At 41.5% G+C, this 23983-nt stretch overlaps 1 protein-coding gene across 1 annotated transcript; it reads right to left on the bottom strand.

The window, feature by feature from the left end:
• Window positions 1–1966: 1966 nt before the first annotated feature.
• Window positions 1967–22224, bottom strand: nars1 (asparaginyl-tRNA synthetase 1). Its single transcript, XM_002934442.5, has 15 exons — window positions 22112–22224; window positions 16973–17055; window positions 15985–16050; window positions 13808–13900; window positions 13632–13721; window positions 12389–12467; window positions 11196–11266; window positions 9724–9810; window positions 9336–9557; window positions 8405–8604; window positions 7751–7886; window positions 7248–7361; window positions 6253–6384; window positions 4719–4850; window positions 1967–3978 (listed from the first exon to the last, which is right to left on the bottom strand). Exons 1-15 carry the CDS (start codon window positions 22149–22151, stop codon window positions 3847–3849), a joined length of 1677 nt encoding a protein of 558 aa, XP_002934488.2. The 5' UTR covers window positions 22152–22224; the 3' UTR covers window positions 1967–3846.
• Window positions 22225–23983: the final 1759 nt, after the last annotated feature.

The following is a 23983-nucleotide window of genomic DNA, read 5'->3' as shown; positions in this document are numbered from 1 at the left end:
CAGCCAGACAGGTGGGGGGCCACACAGAGGGGGGTCGCGGGCCGCCAGTTGGACAGCACTGCTCTATGGGATTAAAAAAACAAAAAGAAAGAAAATGCAGCCCTTTGAAGAAGTTACTGGAAGTTACTATCACACAACTGTCAGTCAGAAATACTTAGGAGCCAGCAGAATCCTCTATCTGCCCCGGCACCTTGCAGACTGTGAGACTCCGCACTGGGAGAGTGCTAGCCCAATGGCACTAATCTCTCACTACATCTTGTCCCCGCAGCTTTATCTTGGTCTCTTCCATTTATGGGTTGTACCAAACCTCAAAGCAATTGGCAGATACTACTAAAGCTGGCGGGGGGGGGGGGGGCATGCTAAATTTTGGCTTTAGTGCAGTATTATGTATGCAAACTAAGGGGGGGGTGCAGTTACTTAATATTTAACAAGAGCTCACCCTGTCAATATCTTATTAAACCCATTTACAGCACATGGGAATGTATTCTGTTATATACAACCATTCTCTGCACAATTGTGCCCACACTTAGGAATCAATAGCAATAAACCCTGTTGGAGTCATATATAAATGTTGAGCACTCTGTGCCTTAATGCAGGCTACATGGCAGCTCCCACTTTTATGCAAAAACAATATTTCAGCTGCAGGATTGAGCGAAGGGTTCTGAAAAATAATAAAACAATAATAACAATGGTGCTTAGGAGCAGGGATGTACCAACCAGTAAAAAAAAAATGAGGGTCACAGTTTGCATAAAAAATGAACTTCTGCTCAGGGTCAATAGGCGCAGTACAACTGGATCAGCCGCAACAGCCCCTTGCGACTACGATGGCGCTGGAATTCTGGGGGAAAAAAAACTATGCTGACCGCACTTTTTGCTCACTGCACTTGTGGTTGTAAATGACCCCTACTTATATTGGCTAAAGGTGAACATACAGTACAAGACCCTCTTGTTTGGAGATGTTGATAAACGAGCGGATCTTTCCACTGATATGCCCCACCTGAGGAATAGGACCTGACAGAGCCAGGCCAGATATTAGTCGGGGAGGCCCATCAGGGGTCCCCATACACGGCAGATAAGATTTTGAATCAGTCTGGACCTGGATTAGCAAATTAAAGGAATACTGTCATGGGGAAAAAATTTTTTCAAAACCCATCAGTTAATAGAGCTTCTCCAGCAGAATCCTGCATTGTAATCTGTTTTTCAAAAATGCAGATTTTTTTTATATTTACTTTTGAAATTTCACATGGGGCTAGCCATATTCTTCATTTCCCAGGGTGCCACAGCCATGTAACCTGTGCTCTGATAAACTTCAGTCACACTTTACTGCTGCGCTGCAATTTGGAGTGGTATCCCCCTCCAAGCAGCCGATAGCAAGATAGCAGCTCCCAGTAGGTATCAGAATAGCACTCAATAGTAAGAAATCCAAGTCCGGCATGGGACTCCTCCAGTTACATGGGAGTAGGAGAAACAATAGGTTAGCTGAAAGCAGTTCTAATGTGTAGCGCTGGCTGAAAGCTCAGACTTAGGCACAATGCACTGAGATGGCGCCTACACACCAATATTACAGCTAAAAAACACACTTGTTGGTTCAAGAATAAAATGTTAAATGGCAAAGTGAATTATTTCCTATGTAAACAGTGTCATTTAGAAATAAAAAGTACCCCATAAAAATCATGTCAGTATCCCTTTAAAAATATTCCTATGTATGGTCACCTTAAGTTATTAAGGACCTTATCAAGGACAAGCAGTTCCATCTTAAAAGGGAAACTAGACCCTGGTTTCCCCCCCCCAGCAGAATTGCACTGTCTACTGGAGAAATCTGGTACCTCTCTGCAACAGGGTATAAGAAAACTTATGAAATTGTGCCATTTATAGTTAGACCCATTTCTGCCCAGGTTCAGCCACTATGGCAGTGTAAGGGTACCAGAGACAATACCAGTAACAGCACGCTGAAGCCTGCATTTGCTTTCCAGTTAAACAGATTCTCTTTATTGTATGACTACAGGTCCCACCTGAAGATTCCCATCATGCAACATCCTGGATTGCTGACAGATATTCTTATTTTCCCAGGTTTTACAGCGTCAGGTTGAATTGGGTCCCAGCTGGATGGTTCCTCAGTGTGAGAATGTGAGAGTATAGGCATATGTAAGACATAGGAAAGGTCCCTAGCAGCACGATACAGGGCCACCTTGCTTCATGATAATAAAATAAATACAAAGCAGAATCTATGCTATGGGGCTGGTTGCCATGATGGAAAGGTTGAGGGCCAGTAAAAAGGCAATAGATTCTCTACAGTCCAGTTTCTTAACCTTGGGTTCCCAGATGTTGCTGAACTACAACTTTCAGGATGCCCTTGGGGGGGCAACTGACATTGTCTGAGATACCCATAGAGCTTTAGAAATAATGAATTGGAGCTCATACAAGCCCATATACACCTGGATTCTGCTTTATTCCTACTGTCCCATCCCCAGAAAGGGGCAAAGCCCTCCAAAGCCTTCAGGGGTCACTGAAAGGGGTTATTTGCCTTAAAATGTACTTTTAGTTGGGTGCAGATGGAAGGATTCTATATTGCAACCGGTCTACAAATTATCTACGTTTTCTGTTTTAATAATTATTTAAAATTTTATTCTGCAGCTCTTAAGGTTGGAATTTAAACAGTTATCTGTTTGCTAAGGTATAATTACCCTAGCAACCAGGGTGTGGTTAGAGCTCCTAATGACAGACTGTTTGGCTGCTGGCATCAGTGACCCTGGTGACACTTTTCAGCTGAACACTTGAAAGAGCCAGAATAGGAGGCTAACTATACAATCGCCATATAAATTTAAAAAATGAAGACCAATTGAAAAGTTGCATAGAACACACTTATTTTTCACATACCAAAAGTTAATGAAAACGTGGACTTCCCCTTTATAGGTCATAGCGGCAGTTGCTTTGGTACCATTAGAACATTTAATGAAACAAGATCATGAACCAAAATCTTATTACTGAATGTACATATGCAGCATGTGTGGATGACAATATAATGGCATGGAGAGGGCAATGTTACATTGAATTATCCTGGGGACAAAATTCAGTTATAGTCTGGATGTGATTAAGGCCTATATACACCACCATTTTATTTTAATCTATTGAGTCGTTTGCACCTATAATCCCTCAGAAGAACTGCTTAGATCCATATTTCATTCTGCCCAGGGTCTGGTAGGAGTCTCAGCACTGCACAGCAAAGTGCAGACTAGTCAGACTGACCTGGGTTCTATATTCAAATTAATGGACACAGACATGTTTGTACATGGGCACATCTCTTAAGGGAGAAGTAAAAGGTAAAAATTACTGGGGGGTGACAAATGTTAGGCACCTCCCGCTGAGTGTAATCGCTTTCTTTTTACCCCAGGCTGGTGCTACCCTGAGCTGGTGTGGTTTTCTCCCAAGAGGAGCACCAGAACAGGGTAAATTATACATATATATGTCTATGTGTCCTATAATATGAATATCTGATTAACATATAAAGAGCGGTCTTGGTTCCAAGTGCCAAGTTCATTTGATACATGACCTGGATCCTATTTACACCTTAAGCACTGATGGACACAAGGCTCAGGAAAAGGATTTATATATAGCAGGTTGCAGGATGCTTTGGAGGCTCCTAAACTACCAGCTAAAGGCAGATTGAACTTAATTCAAGGAATTCACAGTGAAATTACTGATGGTGAGATAAAAGCAGCCATTTTCCCCTAAATGGATAGGTCATTATGTTCCACAATGTAATCGTTACGTTATAAGAAGACAGGGCACTGGCCCCCGGCGGATGTTTGCAGCCAGTGTGAGTGACGGAGGAGCTCAGTTAAGTGGTTAAGGCTTGCAGCGCTGGACGAATCGGGGGTACAAGCACACGTCTCTGATGTGGTGTCTGTTAAGAATCCAGGTGAGGAACCTCTCCAAGCCCAGGCCATACCCTCCGTGCGGACACGTGCCGTATTTGCGCTGAGGGAGGAGAAAGGGGGAATGGTTAACATACAGTAAGTCAGGGATTTGCAAGTGATGTTTGTAGCGGCAGCTTGGATAGTTAATGAAGGTCATTTGTACAACACACAGCCTACATATGAGCAGGATCTCTGTTTATAAGGAATGAGGTCGCAGCTTGTTGTTTTTACTGCAGCAGTTTTTTATTGGAGCATGTTTAGTCATGTGCTCTTCTCTTTGATCTCTTGCATACATAATCCCCCCCATTCATTCTGCTATTATAATACATGTTCATCCCCAGATTCCAAGAATAAAAATGAAAAAATCTGTGAAATATCACTAGTTTCAGCTAGGGATAACTAAAGTTCATGGTGCATTATAGGTGGCCGTACAAGGTCTGATTCTGCTCCTGATACGCCCACCTACAGTGAGCAAAATCGGGATAATTCAATCGCTTAGTCCTAGGGCCAAACTAGGAAATTAAAATAACGGGTATATGGCCCGTCGGGCCAAGTACCACATCAACGAGTCAGAACCCCCAATCAGAGAGGAAAATCAAACCTGCCCAATCAAGATCTGGGCAATTTTAGGCCAGATATCATCTCATGTAGGCCCATCGTGGGTGCCAATACACAGGTAGATAAGCTGGCGAACTGGTCTGAAGGACGCAAACTAGCAGCTGAAATCTGCCCGTGTATGGCTACCTTAACTCTACAAATTTAGAACCTTCATCTGTCAGACCATGAAATAAGTTTCAGTACCTGGTCAGTGTACCAGTAATATGGCGTTGCGTCAATTCCTTCTCTCTTGTAGCCCTCCAACAGCTCCTCGCTATCCCAGATACGCATGGAGCCGCCGACAATCTCACCCACATTGGGCATCAGCACATCCACCTGTCAGCATAATTAGATTATTTTATTATAAAGGTATTTAAGTACCCCTTATTGTAACATATAAGGATATTAGAAGTCACCCAAGGCCATATAAAATATGCTTTTATACCAGTCACAGAGTGCCTTGATAATTTAAAATAGAGCAACACATCATGTGACAATGGTGATATTATTAATAGCCAATAATAACCTATGGAAACAGCATTTATCCTTAAGATTTTTTTTCTAGGCTTTATATTCATTTTCATTTTATAAGGGGTACTTCACCATCAAATTAACCTTAAGTATGATATAGATATTAATATTCTGAGACACTCTGCAGTGAGGTTTCATTTTTTTTTTTTTTTTGTGTTTTTTTTTCCAGTTATTTCGCTTTTGGTTCAGCATCTCTCCAGTTTGGCATTTCAGCAGCTATTTGGATGCTAGGGTCTTATTCACCTAAGCAACCAGGCAGTGGTTTATATGAGAAACTGTGATACAGATAGGTGAGGGAATAAATAGGAAGATAATTTATATTGCTTAACAACAACAATTAAATTCTGACTTTACAAAGCAGTCGTTTTTGGCTGCCAGGGGTCAGTGACCCCCACTTAAAAGCTGGAAAGAAAACAAGGCAAAATCATTTGTAGACTATAAGAAAATAAGTAATGAAGACCAATTGCAAATATTCTAGGAACAGGACACTATAACAAACTAAAAGTTAAAAGATGAACCATTTAAAGGGGTAGGTCTCCTTTAAATTAACTTTTTATATGTTGTAGACATTTATGTTCTGAGACAATTAGCAACTGGTATTTATTTTGTATGGTTTTCCAGTTATATAGCTTTTTGTTCAGCAGCTCTCCATTTGTTATTTTAGCAGCGTTTCTAGGGTCTTTTTTACCATAGTAACCAGGCAGTGGTTTAAACGAGAGAAGGGAATATGAATAGTAAAGGGCCTGCATAGAAAAATAATTAATAAAAAGCAACAATGACAATAAAATTGTAACCTCAGAGAGAAATAGGTTTTTGGCTGCCGGGGTCAGTGACCCCCAACTGAATGCTGGAAAGAAGCAGAAGAGAAAGGCAAATAATTAAAAAACTATAAAAAAAATAAATGAAAATCAATTGCAAATATGCTAGGAATAGGGTAAACGTAAAGAAGAACCCCCCCCCCCTTGCAATTTAACCTTTAAATGGCCCTTGCAGCAACATAGGGCCACCTTCCATGAGCGCTCCATGCGAGGATGAGGCACATTACAAGTAATATCAAAGCTCATGAGGAGGGATTATTTCCAAGGGAATAAGTAAAGCTTGGATGTGTTCCCGGTAAAAAATATTATTACAGTTGAGTGCAAATGCCCATTGGTATAATACACTATGACAGGAGCTATATGATTCATATGTAAAGCCATTTACTCACAGATTCGGTCAGGCGCTTATCCTCGGCACAGCGCTGCATATAAAAGGACTTGATCTCAGCAGGAAAGCGGCACAGCAAGATTGGCTCGTTGATGCTGTCTGTCATCAGTCTCTCTGGGGCCTCGGGGATATCCTGGAGAGAGGGAAAATGATGGTTATAGCAGGGGAAAGATTGCACTGTGGGACTCAGAGAGAGACAAGGCAAATCTGCTCAGTGACAACGAATTGAATATCACAAGCAGCAAGCTTTAAGGGCATGAAGGATAGAGTAGGTATTGATAAGAAATGCCATCTGCAGTCTGGGTAACATTCTGGCCAGTACAGACTGATTTCTGGCAAGAAGAGACTCCCAATATATATGTGTAATAAAAACACACTGGGGCTCATTTATAAACTACTGGGCAAATCTGCACCTGTGCAGTTACCCATGGCAACCAAAGAGTGATTAGCTTTTTTGAGCTAGCTGCAAGTAGAACAATAAAATGAAACATCAGATTGGTTGCCATGGGTAACTGCCCAGGTGCTAATTTGCCCAGTGTTTATAAATGACCCCCACTATTCTATGCACCCACCTACTTATAAGCAATTTATGACTAACTGGCTATGTTTTGTTACCACCCATTGGTAAATACTGGAAATTGCAAGTTCTTGTCAACCTGAATAGGTCCCTATTAGTAATGTGCAGGTCGACCTGAAACCCTCAGGTCAGGGGTTTTGGGTTGAAATTTGGGCGACCATACTTCCTAAGTCACATAAACCATTTCTCCACCAGTGAAATCCAGCCAGCAGAGAATGCACCATATCACCCCCAATCCCCCCCCACCATCATTCAAATAGAGACCACCAAAAATGGGCATTTGAGCATTTGGAGACAGGCATTACCCATTTAAACAAATAAAAGGAGGCACAGGGGGCATATCAGGGGTTCCTTGACTGGTTATGTGTTCCACGGGCCTAACATTACAAACAATGAGAATGCAGTCAATCAGGACCCACCTCTCCAAACTCATAGTAAGTGCCATCGTCCTTTTTAACATCGTGTTCTTTGAGCCAAGTGATGGCCTCGGTGTAGTTCATTCTTCTGAAAGGCCGTTTGGGAGGCTTAAATTCCTGAAACAAATGAAAGTTGCTGTTACAAACGTGTTTATTTAGTTATTGATGGAAACCCATATATGGAGAGGTTACAAACGAATGCCTCTCACTCTCCTGGAGCTTTCCATTAGTGCAGAAACTTAATTTATACTGTTTTCATGACAATTAAGCCATATTTTCTAGGTGCTCCCCCCCCCCCTGCACAGTCTGCGTGGCAAACCACAGCTGCTCGGTCCACGTGGCTGGCCTTTCCCATACCAGTCTCAGCTTACTGGCTCCCTCTCCCAGTTGCACCTGAGAAACGTCTCCCCTGCCGAGGGGTTATGACCCCTTTAGGGATGTCACATGGACGATAAAATCTTTTTCCATTAATCGCAGCTACAACACTCCCAAGACTGCACACATACCGGGTGCAGGTCATACAGCAGGCTGGCCACAGGGGACTTTAACACTCTGTCTACGACGTCACACACCAAATCCTCCAGTCGGTTAAGCAAGTCTTCAAATGTCATAAAGGGGCATTCTGCTTCTATGTGGGTGTACCTGGAACACAGGTAAAACACAAACATTTAAACATGGTTATTATCCCATATAAACTAAAGGCCAAAATATTGCATAATAAAATGCCTGTTACTTAGGTCTGATGTACACACAGCAGCCTTTGAGAACATAATCTACTGCCTCCATTTTTATTGGGCTTCTTAATGCTCCTTCCTGAGAAAGCAAAATACATGGAACCTGGGCACGCTATTTATCTGTATTTTGTGTTGGTTGGATGTAGCACAGGCTAAACAGAAGCTGGACTGTATGTATGGAAGTGTGGGCTATACCTTTAATAGCGTAGGGTTACTGTAAGTGAAAATCATAAAGCAGCCCCATGCACTGGTTCAATCCAAGCATTGTTGGAGGGTCATGCAATATGCATATTGACAGACTCCATGTTATTTATAAGGACAGATACAGTACATAACTGTAAGGTGCACACTACTTGTTTAGTTTACCAATGCATTGATTACTCAGTTTGTGGTTTAAAATGGGGATGTGGGTGCAGCTTTTCTTACTCTGCCAAATGTCGGCGCGTCCTGGACTGTTCAGCTCGATAGGACTGCGCAATACAAAACGTGTCCCCCATTGCTGGTATGCAGGTCTCAAGATAAAGCTGAGAGGACTGTGTTAAATAGGCCTCCTCCCCGAAGTAATCCAGCTTAAACAGTGTGGAACCCCCCTCCACCTGAGTCTGGACCAACGTTGGTGGCGTTATCTGAGAAAAAAAAAAAGTATTCTGTTAGAAAGAGACATAATGTGTTTTCTGTGAATGCCTAGAGTTCACATTATAGGGCTCATATACTACTGCCCAGGAATGGTTGGAATGGGCCCAGGCCTACTCCCCCACCAGGAACTGTGGGCGCCGGTGCTCACCCCACCCCGATTACAGCTGCAAGCTGGAAGTATGGTATGCAGTGTGAGGTGTCGTAGAAGGAGCACACAACTGGGGTGGGGGCCCCCAGGCAGCAGTCCCAGTCAACACTGGACACCCCAGTCCAACACTGTGCCCAGGAAGCAAGATAAAATGAAGACATATTGGTATATTTATCATGCTGTGTAAAAAGTGGAGTAAAACATCACCGGTGATGTTGTTTATAGCAGCCAATCAGATGCTTTGCTTTGATTTTCTAACTGTTGAATTAATTGCTGATTGGTTGCCCTGGGCAACATCACCGATAATACTTCACTCCACTTTTTACACAGCCTGATAAATATACCCCTAACTGTAAATTGTCTTAGAATACAACGCCATTAAAGGGCCCCTAATATACAAAGATTGTTTTGCCCAGCAGAGGAATGGGGTTATAGAGACCACACCCAGGTTATGGGAAACAATAGTATTTTGTCCAGAATCCCCCCTCATAATTTTTGTAGGATAGGTGCCCTTTATGATCTGTTATTGTAGAGTGATTTCTTTATATAACAGAGGGCGAAATGTGAACTGACCTCATAATAGCCACGGTCAAAGAAATGGTTCCTGAAGCAATGGATGACCGTGGAGCGAACCTTGAAGATCTTAGACATGTTTTCTCCTCTGATCATCATGTGGCGATTGTTCAGCTGGACGTCCACGTCGGACTCTTCATTGAGGAGGTTATCAGCACCACCAGCAGGAGCTAAGCCAACAATCTCCCAGTAATCACAAGCCAGTTCATGGCCTCCTGGGGCCTTTGGCCAGAAAGGTGGCAAAGAGACAGCAAGAGTAACACAAAATTAAAAAGGGGAATAGAAAACAGAAACCAAGAGGGACAGTGGGAGAAATGTGCTGTGTGAGAGTCTGGCTGGTTGAGAGAATAGAAGGAGATGCAGACAGGTTAAGAAAAGCTAAACGCACCTGTTTTCCATCTGGTACCAAGTTCAGCGTGCCATATACAGCTACGGTGCTCTCTGTGGATAGGACCAGTCCATTGTAACACTGGCACTGTTAAACAAACGAAGAGATAAGGATGCTGTGTGTTCTCCCCTCAGACTAATAATATAATAATAATAAAAATATAACTGCACAGCACACAAGGTGCCCATTCTAAGCCACCATCCACTGCAGTACGCATAAGGTTACTGCCTGCCCATTTTAAATCATCCCAGTTAATTTCTATCCATATCTATTTAAGGTCTGTTAGGCATTAATGGTCACTCCGAGCAGATTAGGGGGTACATATGTGCTTTATAATAAAAAAAAAAAAAACATTGCTTGTGCGCAATTCACTAGGTATAGCACACTAAGGGACCCTTGTAAGTAGTGTGTTCTTAAAGGATAACTAAACCCTAAAAATGAATATGGCTAGAAATGCCAGATTTTATATACTGATTTTACTGCACAAGCCTAAATGTTCAGCATCTCTAAAGTAGTAAGGATCCAGGTTTTTACAGCTGCCACAGGAGCTCCCCATCTTGGATTTTTGTTAGAAGTCTGTCTGTCATATACAGGGATGATTATTAAATTCCCATATAAATTGCATAGGTTTCACAGTTGCCATAAATGAATAATCTGAATGTATTACTAATCAGCCTTACATCATGACATTTATATTCTATATACACAGTATAGCTCAGGTGACAGCAGCCCATACTGGGAATCAGCAGAAAAGAAGATGGGGGGCTACTGGGGCATCTTTGGGGGCACAGATCTCACTGCTAAAGTGTTGTGGGGCCTTGGGCTGGTACAGAACCCTAAAACATAATTAGCAACATTTCTAGCCTACTTGTTTAGTTGAGCTCTAGACCTCCTTTTAGACACATATTATTATCCCTTTCCCTTTCATCTGTGCCTTGCAATTTACCTGCAATGTCTCACAGTTCCATCAAATACAACCTGTATATTCCTGACAATCTCAAAAAATGAGAGCAGGGCTGGCACTAAAGACTGGACCAAAAAATATCTATATAGCGGTGCAGTTAAAACATTTTCATTTTATTGAAAGAAAAAACATCTGAAACACAAACAGCCTGGTGCATTTTGTGCCAGAAAGGGGCACTTAATCATTGGCCTACAATTAAGCGCCCCTTTCTGGCAGGAAAAAAAACGAAAATGTTTTAACTATATACATATTTTTTGGTCCAGTCTATAGTGCCAGCCCTGTTTTTTGAGATTTTTTTGTTTGAAGTTTTCCTGTTTTTTGAGTTTAGTGCATCTGGGCCATTTATACTAATCGATTTAAATATTATTTAACTTGTCCAGTTGGGAACACTCTTTTGCATTTGGATGTATATTCCTGATATACATGTAATAAAGAAACTTTAAACTTCTAAAACAAAACTTACAACAATACAAATAAAGTAGCAAAATTGAGATTTGATTTAAATTACCAATTGGTCGCTTAGGACACACTGAAGATACCCAGTGCCATCTCTTAGTACGATGAACATTAAGGTTTTTCCTGAAACAAAGCAGAAACTCATCAAAAACACAGGCACAAACATATGAATACAATCATTTGGCCAAGTCTGGGGGCTGAATTAATGTGGAGCTTTGCTTTGTGCTGAGAGGGTTGAAAACAAACAATAACAAGTACAACAGATGGAGTAATAGTGACTGTCCTGCATCCTGTCTGTACATATTACTGTTCCTTCATACTGTATGTGAGTGAATGGACCCTGTCTGTCTGCCTGTCTTTCAGTGTCTGTGGATCAACCCATTAAAGGGAATGTTCACCTTCTCACTGCCTGTGTCAGAGTACAGAAAACATAAAAGGAAGAGCGGGCACAAAATACAACATAGTACAGTTATGGGATCCGTTATTGGAATACCCAGTATCCAGAAAGTTTGGAATTATGAGGCCATCTCCCATAGACTCAATTATAAGCAAATAATTCACATTTTTAAAACTGATTTCCTTTTTCTCTGTACTAATAAAACAGTACCTGTACTTGATCCCAACTAAGATATAATTACCCCTTATTGGGGGCAGAACAGCCCTATTGGGTTTATTTAATGGTTAAATGATTCCCCTTTTCTCTGTAATAATAAAACAGTACCTGTACTTGATCCCAACTAAGATATAATTACCCCTTATTGGGGGCAGAACAGCCCTATTGGGTTTATTTCATGGTTAAATGATTCCCTTTTCTCTGTAATAATAAAACAGTTCCTGTACTTGATCCCAACTAAGATATAATTACCCCTTATTGGGGCAGAGCAGCCCTATTGGGTTTATTTAATGGTTAAATGATTCCCTTTTCTCTGTAATAATAAAACAGTACCTGTACTTGATCCCAACTAAGACATAATTACCCCTTATTGGGGCAGAACAGCCCTATTGGGTTTATTTCATGTTTGAATGATTCCCTTTTCTCTATAATAATAATAAAACAGCACAGGTATTGGACATTATCCAGAATGCTTGGGACCTAGGGTTTTACGGATAAGGGGTCTTTCCGTAATTCAGATATCCTACCTAACGTCTGTAATTATATCTTAGTTGGGATCAAGTACAGGGGCTGTTCATATTTGGACACTTTTCCAAAGGAGGACATCCCCTTTTTAAAGGCTGGCCACTTACCTTGTCTGCGCAACCTATGAACCCAGCCGAACACCTTCACTCGCTGTCCCCGATAAGCCTCTAATTGTCGAATCTTTAGCTGCAGGCAGAAAAAAAAAGTGTGAAGTGTAGAGAAAGTTTCAAGATGTCTCAGTATGTTTAAGTGTATTTTGGCATCTTATTTTATTACTCCTCAGTCACATAGGAAAATTGCACAACAGCAAAGCTAGGGCTTTAGGGCACTAGGGCTGCTTAGAAGCCAGTGTAATGGAACACAGAACATTGCAATTAACAGATTTTATATTTATTATATATATGTCTGTATTTGGTGAGGGGTGAAATGAGGGTGGTGTGTAGGCTTTCCCCCACTGCCCCTTTTAGTTTAGGAGCATCAGAGAGTACAGGCCACAGCTGGGCCCTTACCAGCGGCCCTATGGCAAGCAGTAAGAACAGGTCTGGCCTGAGCCCCCTGACGTTGCCCTCTGCACCAAGCACTGGGTTTTTTAAACCAGAGCTCCTTGCTGAGTGCAGCATTCTCTGGGGTGAAAGTGCTTGCTAAAGCAGCTGCAATTGGTTTAATTTATTTTTTTTTTTTGTGGTTTTTCAGTTACTTAGCATTTTGTTAAACAACTGTACATTTTGGATTTCAGCAGCTACCTGGTTGCTAGGGTCTTGCTTACCTTAGCAACCACGCAGAGGTTTGAAGAGAGACTAGAATATGAATACAGTGTCTGTGACCGCATTTGAAAGATGGAAAGAGGCAGAAGAGGAAAGCAAATACAAAAGCTATAAAAAAAAAATGAAGACCAATTGCAAAGTTGCTAGGAATAGGACATTCAATAACACACAAAGAGTTGACTTAAAGGTGAACCACCCCTTTAAGCAAGCACCAAGGGGTGTGGCTCTAACCCTGTGCAATCTATAAATGACCCCTATAATCTCCGCTATGGTAAGTTGACCTTAATCTAACGATGCACCAAATCCAGGATTCGGTTCGGGATTTGGCAAAGATTCTGCCTTTTTCATTAGAATTCATCTGAATCCATACCTCTGGCTGAACCAAATCCGTAAAATTATGTCACTTTTTGTCACCTAAACCCGAAGCTGAAAATTATTCACTGTGCATTGCGCACGCGGTTCTCTTTAACCTTTGATTATCCTAATCTGCAGCCAAATCCTTCGGCTGAATACTTAACTGAATCAGATTCCTAATTTGTATATGCAAAAAAGATCACATAATCATAGGAAAAAAAACACAACTTACTGTCACTGGGGCAGGAAGACTCGGGTCGTTAGTGATAACGATTTTCTTTGCTTCCTCCAAGTTTTTTTCGCGCCTTAAGTTATCTTCTGCCTGTTTGAACAATGAAGGAACAGTCAGTACGGGTCGGGCCTCGCACACGGATTGCAGTAGCCAGACGAGCAAAGGGAATAACAAACCTCTTTCTTTTCTTTGGCCTCGTTTTTCATTTGCTCTCGCACCCAGAGCTTGCGGTTGTTCTTCATCTGAGACTTGGAAATAACATCCCATCTCTGCAATAGACACAAACAGCACTTATACAAAGTTCCATAAAACCCTGTCTGAGATTTCCAGTGTTTATAAAGAAAAGCAGAGAGAAAGAAGGATATTCTTTCTATCATATTTAGGCCCTAGACTAAGGACTGTTGTATCAATGGCTGCCCTGTAATAATGCAACAGAAAGAACACCTAGACATACATGAAAAGAAAATGTAATTCCAAACAGCTTTCCTATATAGACATGGTTTTATAATACAATTACAAATGGAGGCAGTATTTATCACTTTTTGTTCTCCAATTCTGACTCCTGAAACAAAGTAGCAGAAGCTAGTTCTCCTCCAGGTCTGTTAATCAGCTGGCTTCTGCTTCAGTGTTTCAGGGGTCGGAAAGGCTCTGCTTTGAGTAACAATTACATATACAAATAGCTTTAAAACTAATGGAACTTTTTAAAGGGGTTTGTTCACCTTTATATTAACTTTTAGCATAATGTAGAGAATGTGAGAATTTGCAATGTGAGAATTTGTAATGGTTTTTCATTTTCTATTATTTGTGGTTTTTGAGTTGTTTGGCTTTATATTTAGCAGCTCTCCAGTTTGGAATTTCAGCAGCTATTTGGTTGCTAGGGTCTAAATTACCTTAGCAAAATAATAAAAAATAGCAATGACAATAAAATTGTAACCCAGTGCTGTGACACTGTAGAACCTGTACAATGTTACCCCTATGTAGGTTTTAATATTATCACATCTAATGACTCCCTGTAGGGAGAACTACTGCATCAGTAGGGGCAAATGTGGGTAACTTGGAGGCTACTGGCAAGGCAGCCATTTTCCTTAACCCATCTGTGAATTCATTCAACTTAAAAGCGCTGCACTTCATGGGTTTCCAGCCCAGTGTGACCCTGCCAACTGCATTAATGGACAGAACCCCTTAAAGCACTGTTTAAGTAACATTTAAATCAGTTTTTGTATAAAAAAAGATCTAAAAGTTATACTCTCTGGTGACCTAAAAATCCAATATGAAATTTAAAGAGGATCTAACCCCCAAATAGTGAATTGATGCAAACTCACTTATTGTGCTTCTCTGAGCACTTGCAATTTATTTTCTATTTTTTATTAGCAGTTTAAAGGTGCACGGGCAGATTTCAGCTGCCAATTCGGGTCCTTAGGGCCGACTCAGCAGCTTATCTGCCCATGTATGGGGCCCTCCAATAGGCCTACCCAAAGGATTTGTGGCCAAAAATTGGGCAGATGTCGATCGGACAGGCTTGATTTTTCGTCGGATTGGGGAACCCATCAGCTCTATGATGCGGACCTCACTCCAACTTTTCCTATCCCCTTCCAAACGATCATATTAGCACATTATTGCCCACCCAAGGTGTATTATCGTGTATGCCCACCTTTAGACTGCCAATCTCAGGCATTCGGCTCCACAGCTCGGCAACCCTAGGGTCACCTGATTATGGAGGAGGTGCATAGACAGGATCTCTGACACTGTATTTTCACAGAGAGAAGCCATGTTAAAAGCCTTGTATTAGCAGTCAAAAACCACTAAAAATTTAAAATGAATGTGTATTGCAAAAGTGCTCAGAGTATTACTCTAAGTAACTTTACATCAGTTCACTTTGGGGTTTAGATCCCCTTTAAATGAGAAGGAAAGGTAAAAACTAAGTAAGCTTTATCAGAAAGGTCTATGTAAATACAGCCATAAGCACAAGAGTCCTCTATCAAAAGAAACACAGGATTTCTTGTAAACATGTTCTTAGGGTATCTGACTTCCAATCTCAGAAATATCCTTCATTCCTGGGGCCAGAGTCTGCGCAGTTCTCTCCCCTCTCCTGCTCCTCCCTCCCATAAGAACTCATAAAACTCACTCTGCCCCCTTTAGGAATGTGTGATCTGGCAGATGCAATCAGAGAAAGCTTCTAGGGCTCTTTACTCAGGTATGGTAAGGGTTTCTGCAGAATAAATATAGCGTTCTAGGTGGCACTAACGTGGCGAATCTATTGGCAGTAAAATGCCAACATGACTTTCCTTCTCCTTAAAACAGGACAAGTCAATGAATCAATTAACATAAACATATTAAATCAACTTTTACCAACCTCATTCTCTTTCTGAGAATCCACATAGAAGGTGGGGAATGGCTCTTTCCCAGCCGCTAACATGGCCTTAAAGAAAAAAGAAAAGCAAAGATGAATGTTTGTGCCTATACACTGCTGCACTGCCAATAGACATGCCTGTTCTATTACAGGTATAGGACCAGTTATCCAGAATGCTCGGGACCAAGGGTATTCCGGATAAGGGGTCTTTCCGTAATTTGGATCTCCAAGTCTACTAAAAAAATCAATAAAACATTAATTAAAACCAACAGGATTGTTTTGCATCCAATAAGGATTATTTATATCTTAGTTGGGATCAATTACAGGTACTGTTTTATTATTACAGAGAAAAGGGAATCATTTAACCATTAAATAAACCCAATAGGACTGTTCTGCCCCCAATAAGGGGTAATTATATCTTAGTTGGGATCAAGTACAGGTACTGTTTTATTATTACAGAGAAAAGGGAATCATTTAACCATTAAATAAACCCAATAGGGCTGTTCTGCCCCCAATAAGGGGTAATTATATCTTAGTTGGGATCAAGTACAGGGACTGTTTTATTACAGAGAAAAAAAATTCTGAATTATTTGATTAAAATGGAGTCTATGGGAGACGGGCTTTCCATAATTCGGAGCTTTCTGGATAACGAGTTTCTGGATAAGGGATCCCATACCTGTACTATTAAAAAAATGCTCTAGAGGCTGCTATGTGCTGTAACTGAACAACTCAGTCCCCAGTGTGAACAATTTCATAGACTGAAATATGTATAGTTGTACCCAGATGCAAAATATATTATTGGCGAGTGCCAGAGCAAGTATACCAGCATTCCTGCGATAGACTGGTGTGACTGACATTAGGCATAAACCAATAGGAAAGAAGATGATGAGCAGTAGTGGTGAAGGCCAAACACAATGCTGCAATCCTTCCTCTCACTTTATGTACAGTAACAGGACAGACATTGGCACGGGAAACTGTTCCAAGCACATACCTTAAGAATAGTCTTAAATGGTTTTTCTTTGGTTCCATCACCAGTGGAATCATTTCCCTCGCGGTCAGAAACGTACATTTCCTCTGCAATCAGAACACAGACAGTGTAAATGATACATGTGATACAATGCTAAGCAATGGTACAAGCAGGCGATATAGGCTTCGAAACGCTTCAGCTGCTGTCATGCAAAGTTCCCTGCAAGGGAGTAACTACAGAGGAGGCCCAGAGTTATAATGGGCCAAAGGGCACAGACTGATAAGCAGTTTCAATATATACTTGAGAAAAAAAGGCCTTATTCCTAATGTAAACGCTCCCCAAAACTGACCCAGTAATATCTATTTATGCCACTGGTTCTTTAGGGGACTAGAGGTAACGCAACAGACCACTGGCTGCCCTGTTAGAGACACCCAACCCTTGCCATGCTAAGCTGCCCTAAGAAGCCAGTGCAAAGCTTCTCATGTAGATAGCTTAACTGAACCATATCTTTGTGTTTAACCTGTAATCTAACAGGCCAGATATCACCCCAATTGACCTGTGTATGGCCAACCTTACTTTCAACAAAAAAAAGCTGCTACAAGTATGGAATCCCTTATCCGGAAACCCGTTATCCAGAAAGCTCCCAAATACGGAAAGCCTATCTCCCACAGACCCCATTTTAATCAAATAATTCAGAATTTTAAAACTGATTTCCTTTTCTCTGTAATAATAAAACAGTACCTGTACTTGATCCCAACTAAGATATAATTACCCCTTATTGGGGGTAGAACAGTCCTATTGGGTTTATTTCATGGTTAAATGATTCCCTTTTCTCTGTAATAATAAAACAATACCTGTACTTGATCCCAACTAAGATATAATTACCCCTTATTGGGGGCAGAACAGCCCTATTGGGTTTATTTAATGGTTAAATGATTCCCTTTTCTCTGTAATAATAAAACAGTACCTGTACTTGATCCCAACTAAGATATAATTACCCCTTATTGGGGGCAGAACAGTCCTATTGGGATTATTTCATGTTTAAATGATTCCTTTTTCTCTGTAATAATAAAACAGTTACCTTTTAATTGATCCCAACTAAGATATAATTAATCCTTATTGGTGGCAGAACAATCCTATTGGGTTTAATTCATTTTTTAGTAGACTTAAGGTATGGAGATCATAATAACGGAAAGACCCCTTATCTGGAATACCCTTGATCCCGAGCATTCTGGATAATGGGTCCTATACCTGTATATAGAAAATGCATTTGGGAAAATAATGGGTTCTGACTGGACAATCTGGAAAACATGAAGCGGCAACATCTGTATATTGATCCATTTCCCCAAAACAATGTTGTTATCGATCTGAGTTAATCTAACCCAGTGCTGTCCAACTTCTGTGGTACCGAGGGCTGGAATTCTTCATTTATTATTGCCCCAATAGGCACAATTATACTTTCCAATCAAAACATATATAAAAAAAAAAATTACAAAAAAAATTCTGTTCAAATCAATTTCTACTTGCCAGGAATATTGATAAATCACTCAAAACCAAAAATCTGGTCTTCATTTTTTATTAATTATAGTATAGTATTTTATTATTATAGTAGTTTTCAATGAGTTCAGCAACTCTTCAGTTTGGAGTTATACTGGTTGCTAGGGTCTAAATTACCAGGGAGTCCAACCAGGGAGTGGCTTTATGAGAGACTGATATATGAATAGGAGAGGGACTGAATAGAGCAGGGGGTTCTCAACCTGTGGGTCGGGATCCCCTTTGGGGGTCGAACAACCCTTTCACAGGGGTCGCCTAAGACCATCAGAAAACACATACAGTGGTGTGAAAAACTATTTGCCCCCTTCCTGATTTCTTATTCTTTTGCATGTTTGTCACACAAAATGTTTCTGATCATCAAACACATTTAACTATTAGTCAAAGATAACACAAGTAAACACAAAATGCAGTTTTTAAATGAGGGTTTTTATTATTTAGGGAGAAAAAAAATCCAAACCTACATGGCCCTGTGTGAAAAAGTAATTGCCCCCTGAACCTAATAACTGGTTGGGCCACCCTTAGCAGCAATAACTGCAATCAAGCGTTTGCGATAACTTGCAACGAGTCTTTTACAGCGCTCTGGAGGAATTTTGGCTCACTCATCTTTGCAGAATTGTTGTAATTCAGCTTTATTTGAGGGTTTTCTAGCATGAACCGCCTTTTTAAGGTCATGCCACAACATCTCAATAGGATTCAGGTCAGGACTTTGACTAGGCCACTCCAAAGTCTTCATTTTGTTTTTCTTCAGCCATTCAGAGGTGGATTTGCTGGTGTGTTTTGGGTCATTGTCCTGCTGCAGCACCCAAGATCGCTTCAGCTTGAGTTGACGAACAGATGGCCGGACATTCTCCTTCAGGATTTTTTGGTAGACAGTAGAATTCATGGTTCCATCTATCACAGCAAGCCTTCCAGGTCCTGAAGCAGCAAAACAACCCCAGACCATCACACTACCGCCACCATATTTTACTGTTGGTATAATGTTCTTTTTCTGAAATGCTGTGTTACTTTTACGCCAGATGTAACGGGACATGCACCTTCCAAAAAGTTCAACTTTTGTCTCGTCGGTCCACAAGATATTTTCCCAAAAGTCTTGGCAATCATTGAGATGTTTTTTAGCAAAATTGAGACGAGCCTTAATGTTCTTTTTGCTTAAAAGTGGTTTGCGCCTTGGAAATCTGCCATGCAGGCCGTTTTTGCCCAGTCTCTTTCTTATGGTGGAGTCGTGAACTCTGACCTTAATTGAGGCAAGTGAGGCCTGCAGTTCTTTAGATGTTGTCCTGGGGTCTTTTGGGGCCTCTCGGATGAGTTGTCTCTGCGCTTTTGGGGTAATTTTGGTCGGCCGGCCACTCCTGGGAAGGTTCACCACTGTTCCATGTTTTTGCCATTTGTGGATAATGGCTCTCACTGTGGTTCGCTGGAGTCCCAAAGCTTTAGAAATGGCTTTATAACCTTTACCAGACTGATAGATCTCAATTACTTTTGTTCTCATTTGTTCCTGAATTTCTTTGGATCTTGGCATGATGTCTAGCTTTTGAGGTGCTTTTGGTCCTCTCTGTGTCAGGTAGCTCCTATTTAAGTGATTTCTTGATTGAAATAGGTGTGGCAGTAATCAGGCCTGGGGGTGACTACAGAAATTGATATTGAAATTGAAAATTGAAATTGATAAACCACAGTTAAGTTATTTTTTAACAAGGGGGGCAATCACTTTTTCACACAGGGCCATGTAGATTTGGAGTTTTTTTTCTCCCTTAATAACGTAAACCTTCATTTAAAAACTGCATTTTGTGTTCAATTATGTTATCTTTGACTAATAGTTAACGGTTTTTGATGAGCAGAAACATTTAAGTGTGACAAACATGCAAAAGAATAAGAAATCAGGAAGGGGGCAAATAGTTTTTCACACCACTGTATTTCCGATGGTCTTGGGAATAATTTTATGGTTGGGGGTCACCACAACATGAGGAACTGTATTAAAGGGTCGCGGCATTAGGAAGGTTGGGAACCACTGCTCTATAGTTACACCACTGACATGTAGCTTTTGCTAAAGAACAGATTGCAGGAGCTGCCATAAAGCCAAATGCCAAAAATGAAATAAAGAGGCTTGCTAAAACCCCATCAATAAATAAGATGCCAATTGGCTAAATGACTGGGACACTCAGTGGCGTGTAGCATAAGGGCCTCTGCAGTTGTGTAGGGTGTAATCAGCCTGTGTCATGGGGAGTCCCTGATGGTCAGAGATAGAGCAATGCACCTACGCTGGGGCTCATCCGCTCAATAGATTCTAAATCCTGTGTAAAACAATCAATATTAAAGTTAAACCTGCAGCCAGTAGTGATGCATGGCAACCAATTTGCTTGGCTTCATTTTTATTGGTTTTCTATTCTATTCTATTAATTGCTCTCCTCCTATTGGATCTTCTGACTTCCAAACTGCTGTCTGGCTGCTACAGCAATGACACCCTAGCAACCAGATAGTGGGGAGTCTGGGAGAACCAAAAAATGTAAACATTTAAAAAAAAAATGCAAAATAAAATATTAGGACTAAAGGCACAGATGTCTACATAACAAAAAAGTGAATTTCAATGCTACCTCTTTAATGGCCCCAGTCACATCTGCTCAGTTACACCTTTTACCTGCCCAACATATGGTAAAACTTTCCATCAAAAAAGACAGATTTGACTACGTGAACTATAAAACTATAAAAAGATTAATGCAGTGATGCCCCCAAGTGATGCCCCAGGGACTGTGTGCAGCTTATTTGTGGGTATTTGTGCCCCCCCCCTACAGACCAGTCTGTCTCTGTACAAAGATTTCTCCTGCAATGCAGCACAGCATATAGATTTCTAATGGCACAGACAATCTGACATATCCAAATCAAAGAGCAGGGCTCTTTGGCCACATTTGCCTCCCCTGTCTCTATGATGAAAGAGAATCCCACATATTAACTGACTGCCCTGACTACTGCAACTTAGTAGCCCTCTGCAATGCAATGCCACAGCTCTTAAAGGACCAGTAACACCAAATTAGGGTAACACTTGATTCCCCCCCAAAACTGCTACAGTAGTAAGTAAGGCTTACTTTCCCTTCATCTTGAATGTGAGATGCTGGGAAATGCCAGTGCATATTGCGATTGGTAATAGCCGATGTACCAGCTGCTTGTGTAGCTTCTACTATTGACAGCAATGTGTTTTATTTCAGGGTGCCTGTCAAATCCATGATCACTGTCCAATACAATACAGGGCAGGTTTAAGGGGCTGACACCCAGCTATAAGCCTGGTATATATGACAGAAAAGTGAAAACCTTGCAGAGATTTAGCAGGGGCACTGGGCTAATAAAACTTTATCAGTGGCCCAGTTATATACAATCCCCTGGATACAGCCATAAAGCATGGGAGCTAAGGATACAGAAGGAACTCTCCATTGCCATAAGTAGGCAGAGTCCTGCTGTCACAATGTAATAGCAATGTACAGCCCAGTGCACATGGTGCTGACACTATACAGGAATCCCCACCCCTTGCAGTAGCAGTAGAACCAAGGCTTCCTTGCTCAGGGATGAGGCTTCCTAACCGCATGACCCCCCTATATATGGGCACAATGGTTCAGTCCTTACCGAGTTTGAGCCTGGCGGCGCTATCATTGATTTCTTCCATGTCTCTCGCTCGCTTTCACACACTGACTGCCGGTTGCATCAGATTCCTTCTTCCTCTACCCTAGTACGCAGGCGCGGCTGCACCACGCCCACAACGTCACCATTCTTTCCTGACAGGAAACGTCACGGCAATGCGGTAAGGGGCAGCGTCGCTTATTCCGAACTGTCGCCGTGAGGTGCTTTCGCAGCCATTTTGTTGGTGGGACGTATAAAGGAAGCGTAATGTTGAAACGTAGTTCTGAGTTTCCCATATTGCAGAAATACTGGCAGCGGCTGTAGGTTCGTGGATATTTACTAGTAGAAACACTTTCATAGGCTTTTAATAACTCACAGGATATTATTAGTATGCAGCCAGTTCCTTATGGGCAGGGGTTACTGGCAAGGAGCTGTGGTGTGAGGAGAATGTCTCTAGACATTTAACACAGATATACAGAGAAGGAATCACTGCACAAGCCACACAGCCCCTGACTATGGCGTTTTTCAGCCTAGTACTGGTGACGTAGCAAATCCCGTTTCCATGGTGCTAATAGTGCGAAATAGTAAAAAACGCCGCATATTTCCGCTAGGTCTGGCAGCTGCCTTTGTGTATACATAGGAATAGCTTGCTGTGCAAATACTGGCGTATTTCGGCAAACACTTGAAAAATCCGCGCTAAGGCGTTTTCTAGCGTATTTCCGCATTGTGTGGTTTGCTTCCAGTCTTTTCAAGTTATTTCTATGGATGATGATATTGTGCGTTTTTCAGCCGCCGAGAGAATTAGAAAATACGCAGCGTAAAAACGCCACGTGTGGCATCAGCCTTTATCTTCCTGGGCTCTGCCAAAAGCTACTTATTTAATTAAATGTGAGAAACAATGTATCTAAGTGTAGGTGACGCTCGTTAAGATTTCTGGGCTCTCTGCCAAATGCTACTTTTTAATTAAATTTGTATCTTTTTTAGCTTCAGTGCAGGAGATCAAAGGGAAATGAGGGACTTTTCAGTAAGAATCCGGGACTGCGGCTGAGCTGTCAAAAGAGGGACTGTCCTGCGATAATCGGGACAGTTGGGAGGTATGTATTAATAACATTGGCAGGGCTGACCACTTTCTTGAATTGAACCACTGGGGAAGCCACAATACGGGGCAAAAATTTGCGCTGGTACCCGGGAGTGATCTCACACTCCAGCATTCGCTTCCAGAAGTAACGTCACGCGCAGGGCCGCTGCTGGCCAAATGGACATCATACGCACGGGCGCAACCTTATAAAAGGGCCTGACGCTGCCGCATAAGAGAGAGGGAGCCTCAGCCGCCGACGATGACTTGGTCTGTTGGTGCCCTACGCAGACTGCATACTCTGCGTATAGGGAGCGGCGGTACTGGTCACGCGCATGTGGAAATGCCCTGCTGAAGCCAAGAAAATCAACAAAGCTCACAAGGAATTTGATGTTGAAGTTTGGGGGATTGCAGAAAAATCGGGAGGATGCTATTGGGCGACGGGAGACCAGGGGAAAAAGTTAAAAGTGGGTAGCTTCTGAAAACAGGGAGGGGTGGCAGCTCTGCATTGGCATCAAACATCTTTTTTATCAAAGTGAAAGAAAGTTCAGCGCTTAGTTTACCTTTAAATATAATTTTTACAAAAAATGAGGTGTTAGTAAAAATTATTTGTAAAGGTAAACTAAGCGCTGGCAAACTTTCTTTCTCTTTGTGTATAATTAATGGCTTTTTATCATTTATAGCAGCTGGTCAACTCCAGATTGTGGGTTAGACCGAGCGCTGGCACAATAGTGTGTTTCTAGCAGCTGGTCAACGCTACAGCGTGGGTTAGACCGAGCGCTGTGATTTCTTTCTATCTTTTT

This window comes from Xenopus tropicalis, chromosome 1 (genome assembly GCF_000004195.4).
Source record: "Xenopus tropicalis strain Nigerian chromosome 1, UCB_Xtro_10.0, whole genome shotgun sequence".
In the NCBI taxonomy this organism is placed as follows: Eukaryota; Metazoa; Chordata; class Amphibia; order Anura; family Pipidae; genus Xenopus; species Xenopus tropicalis.
Note: the sequence above shows the minus strand (reverse complement) of the source record. Positions and strands in the feature narration are given on the sequence as shown.

Bases quoted from the DNA above. Each gene is read 5' to 3' on its own strand.
- nars1 (XM_002934442.5), bottom strand. From the start codon at position 22,151: ATGGAAGAAATCAATGATAGCGCCGCCAGGCTCAAACTCG. The intron at 8,605-9,335 runs GTCAGTTCACAT...TTTTTTTCTCAG, and splicing joins TTGACCGTGGCTATTATGAG to ATAACGCCACCAACGTTGGT. The intron at 7,887-8,404 runs GTAAGAAAAGCT...CCTGTGTTCCAG, and splicing joins ACGCGCCGACATTTGGCAGA to GTACACCCACATAGAAGCAG.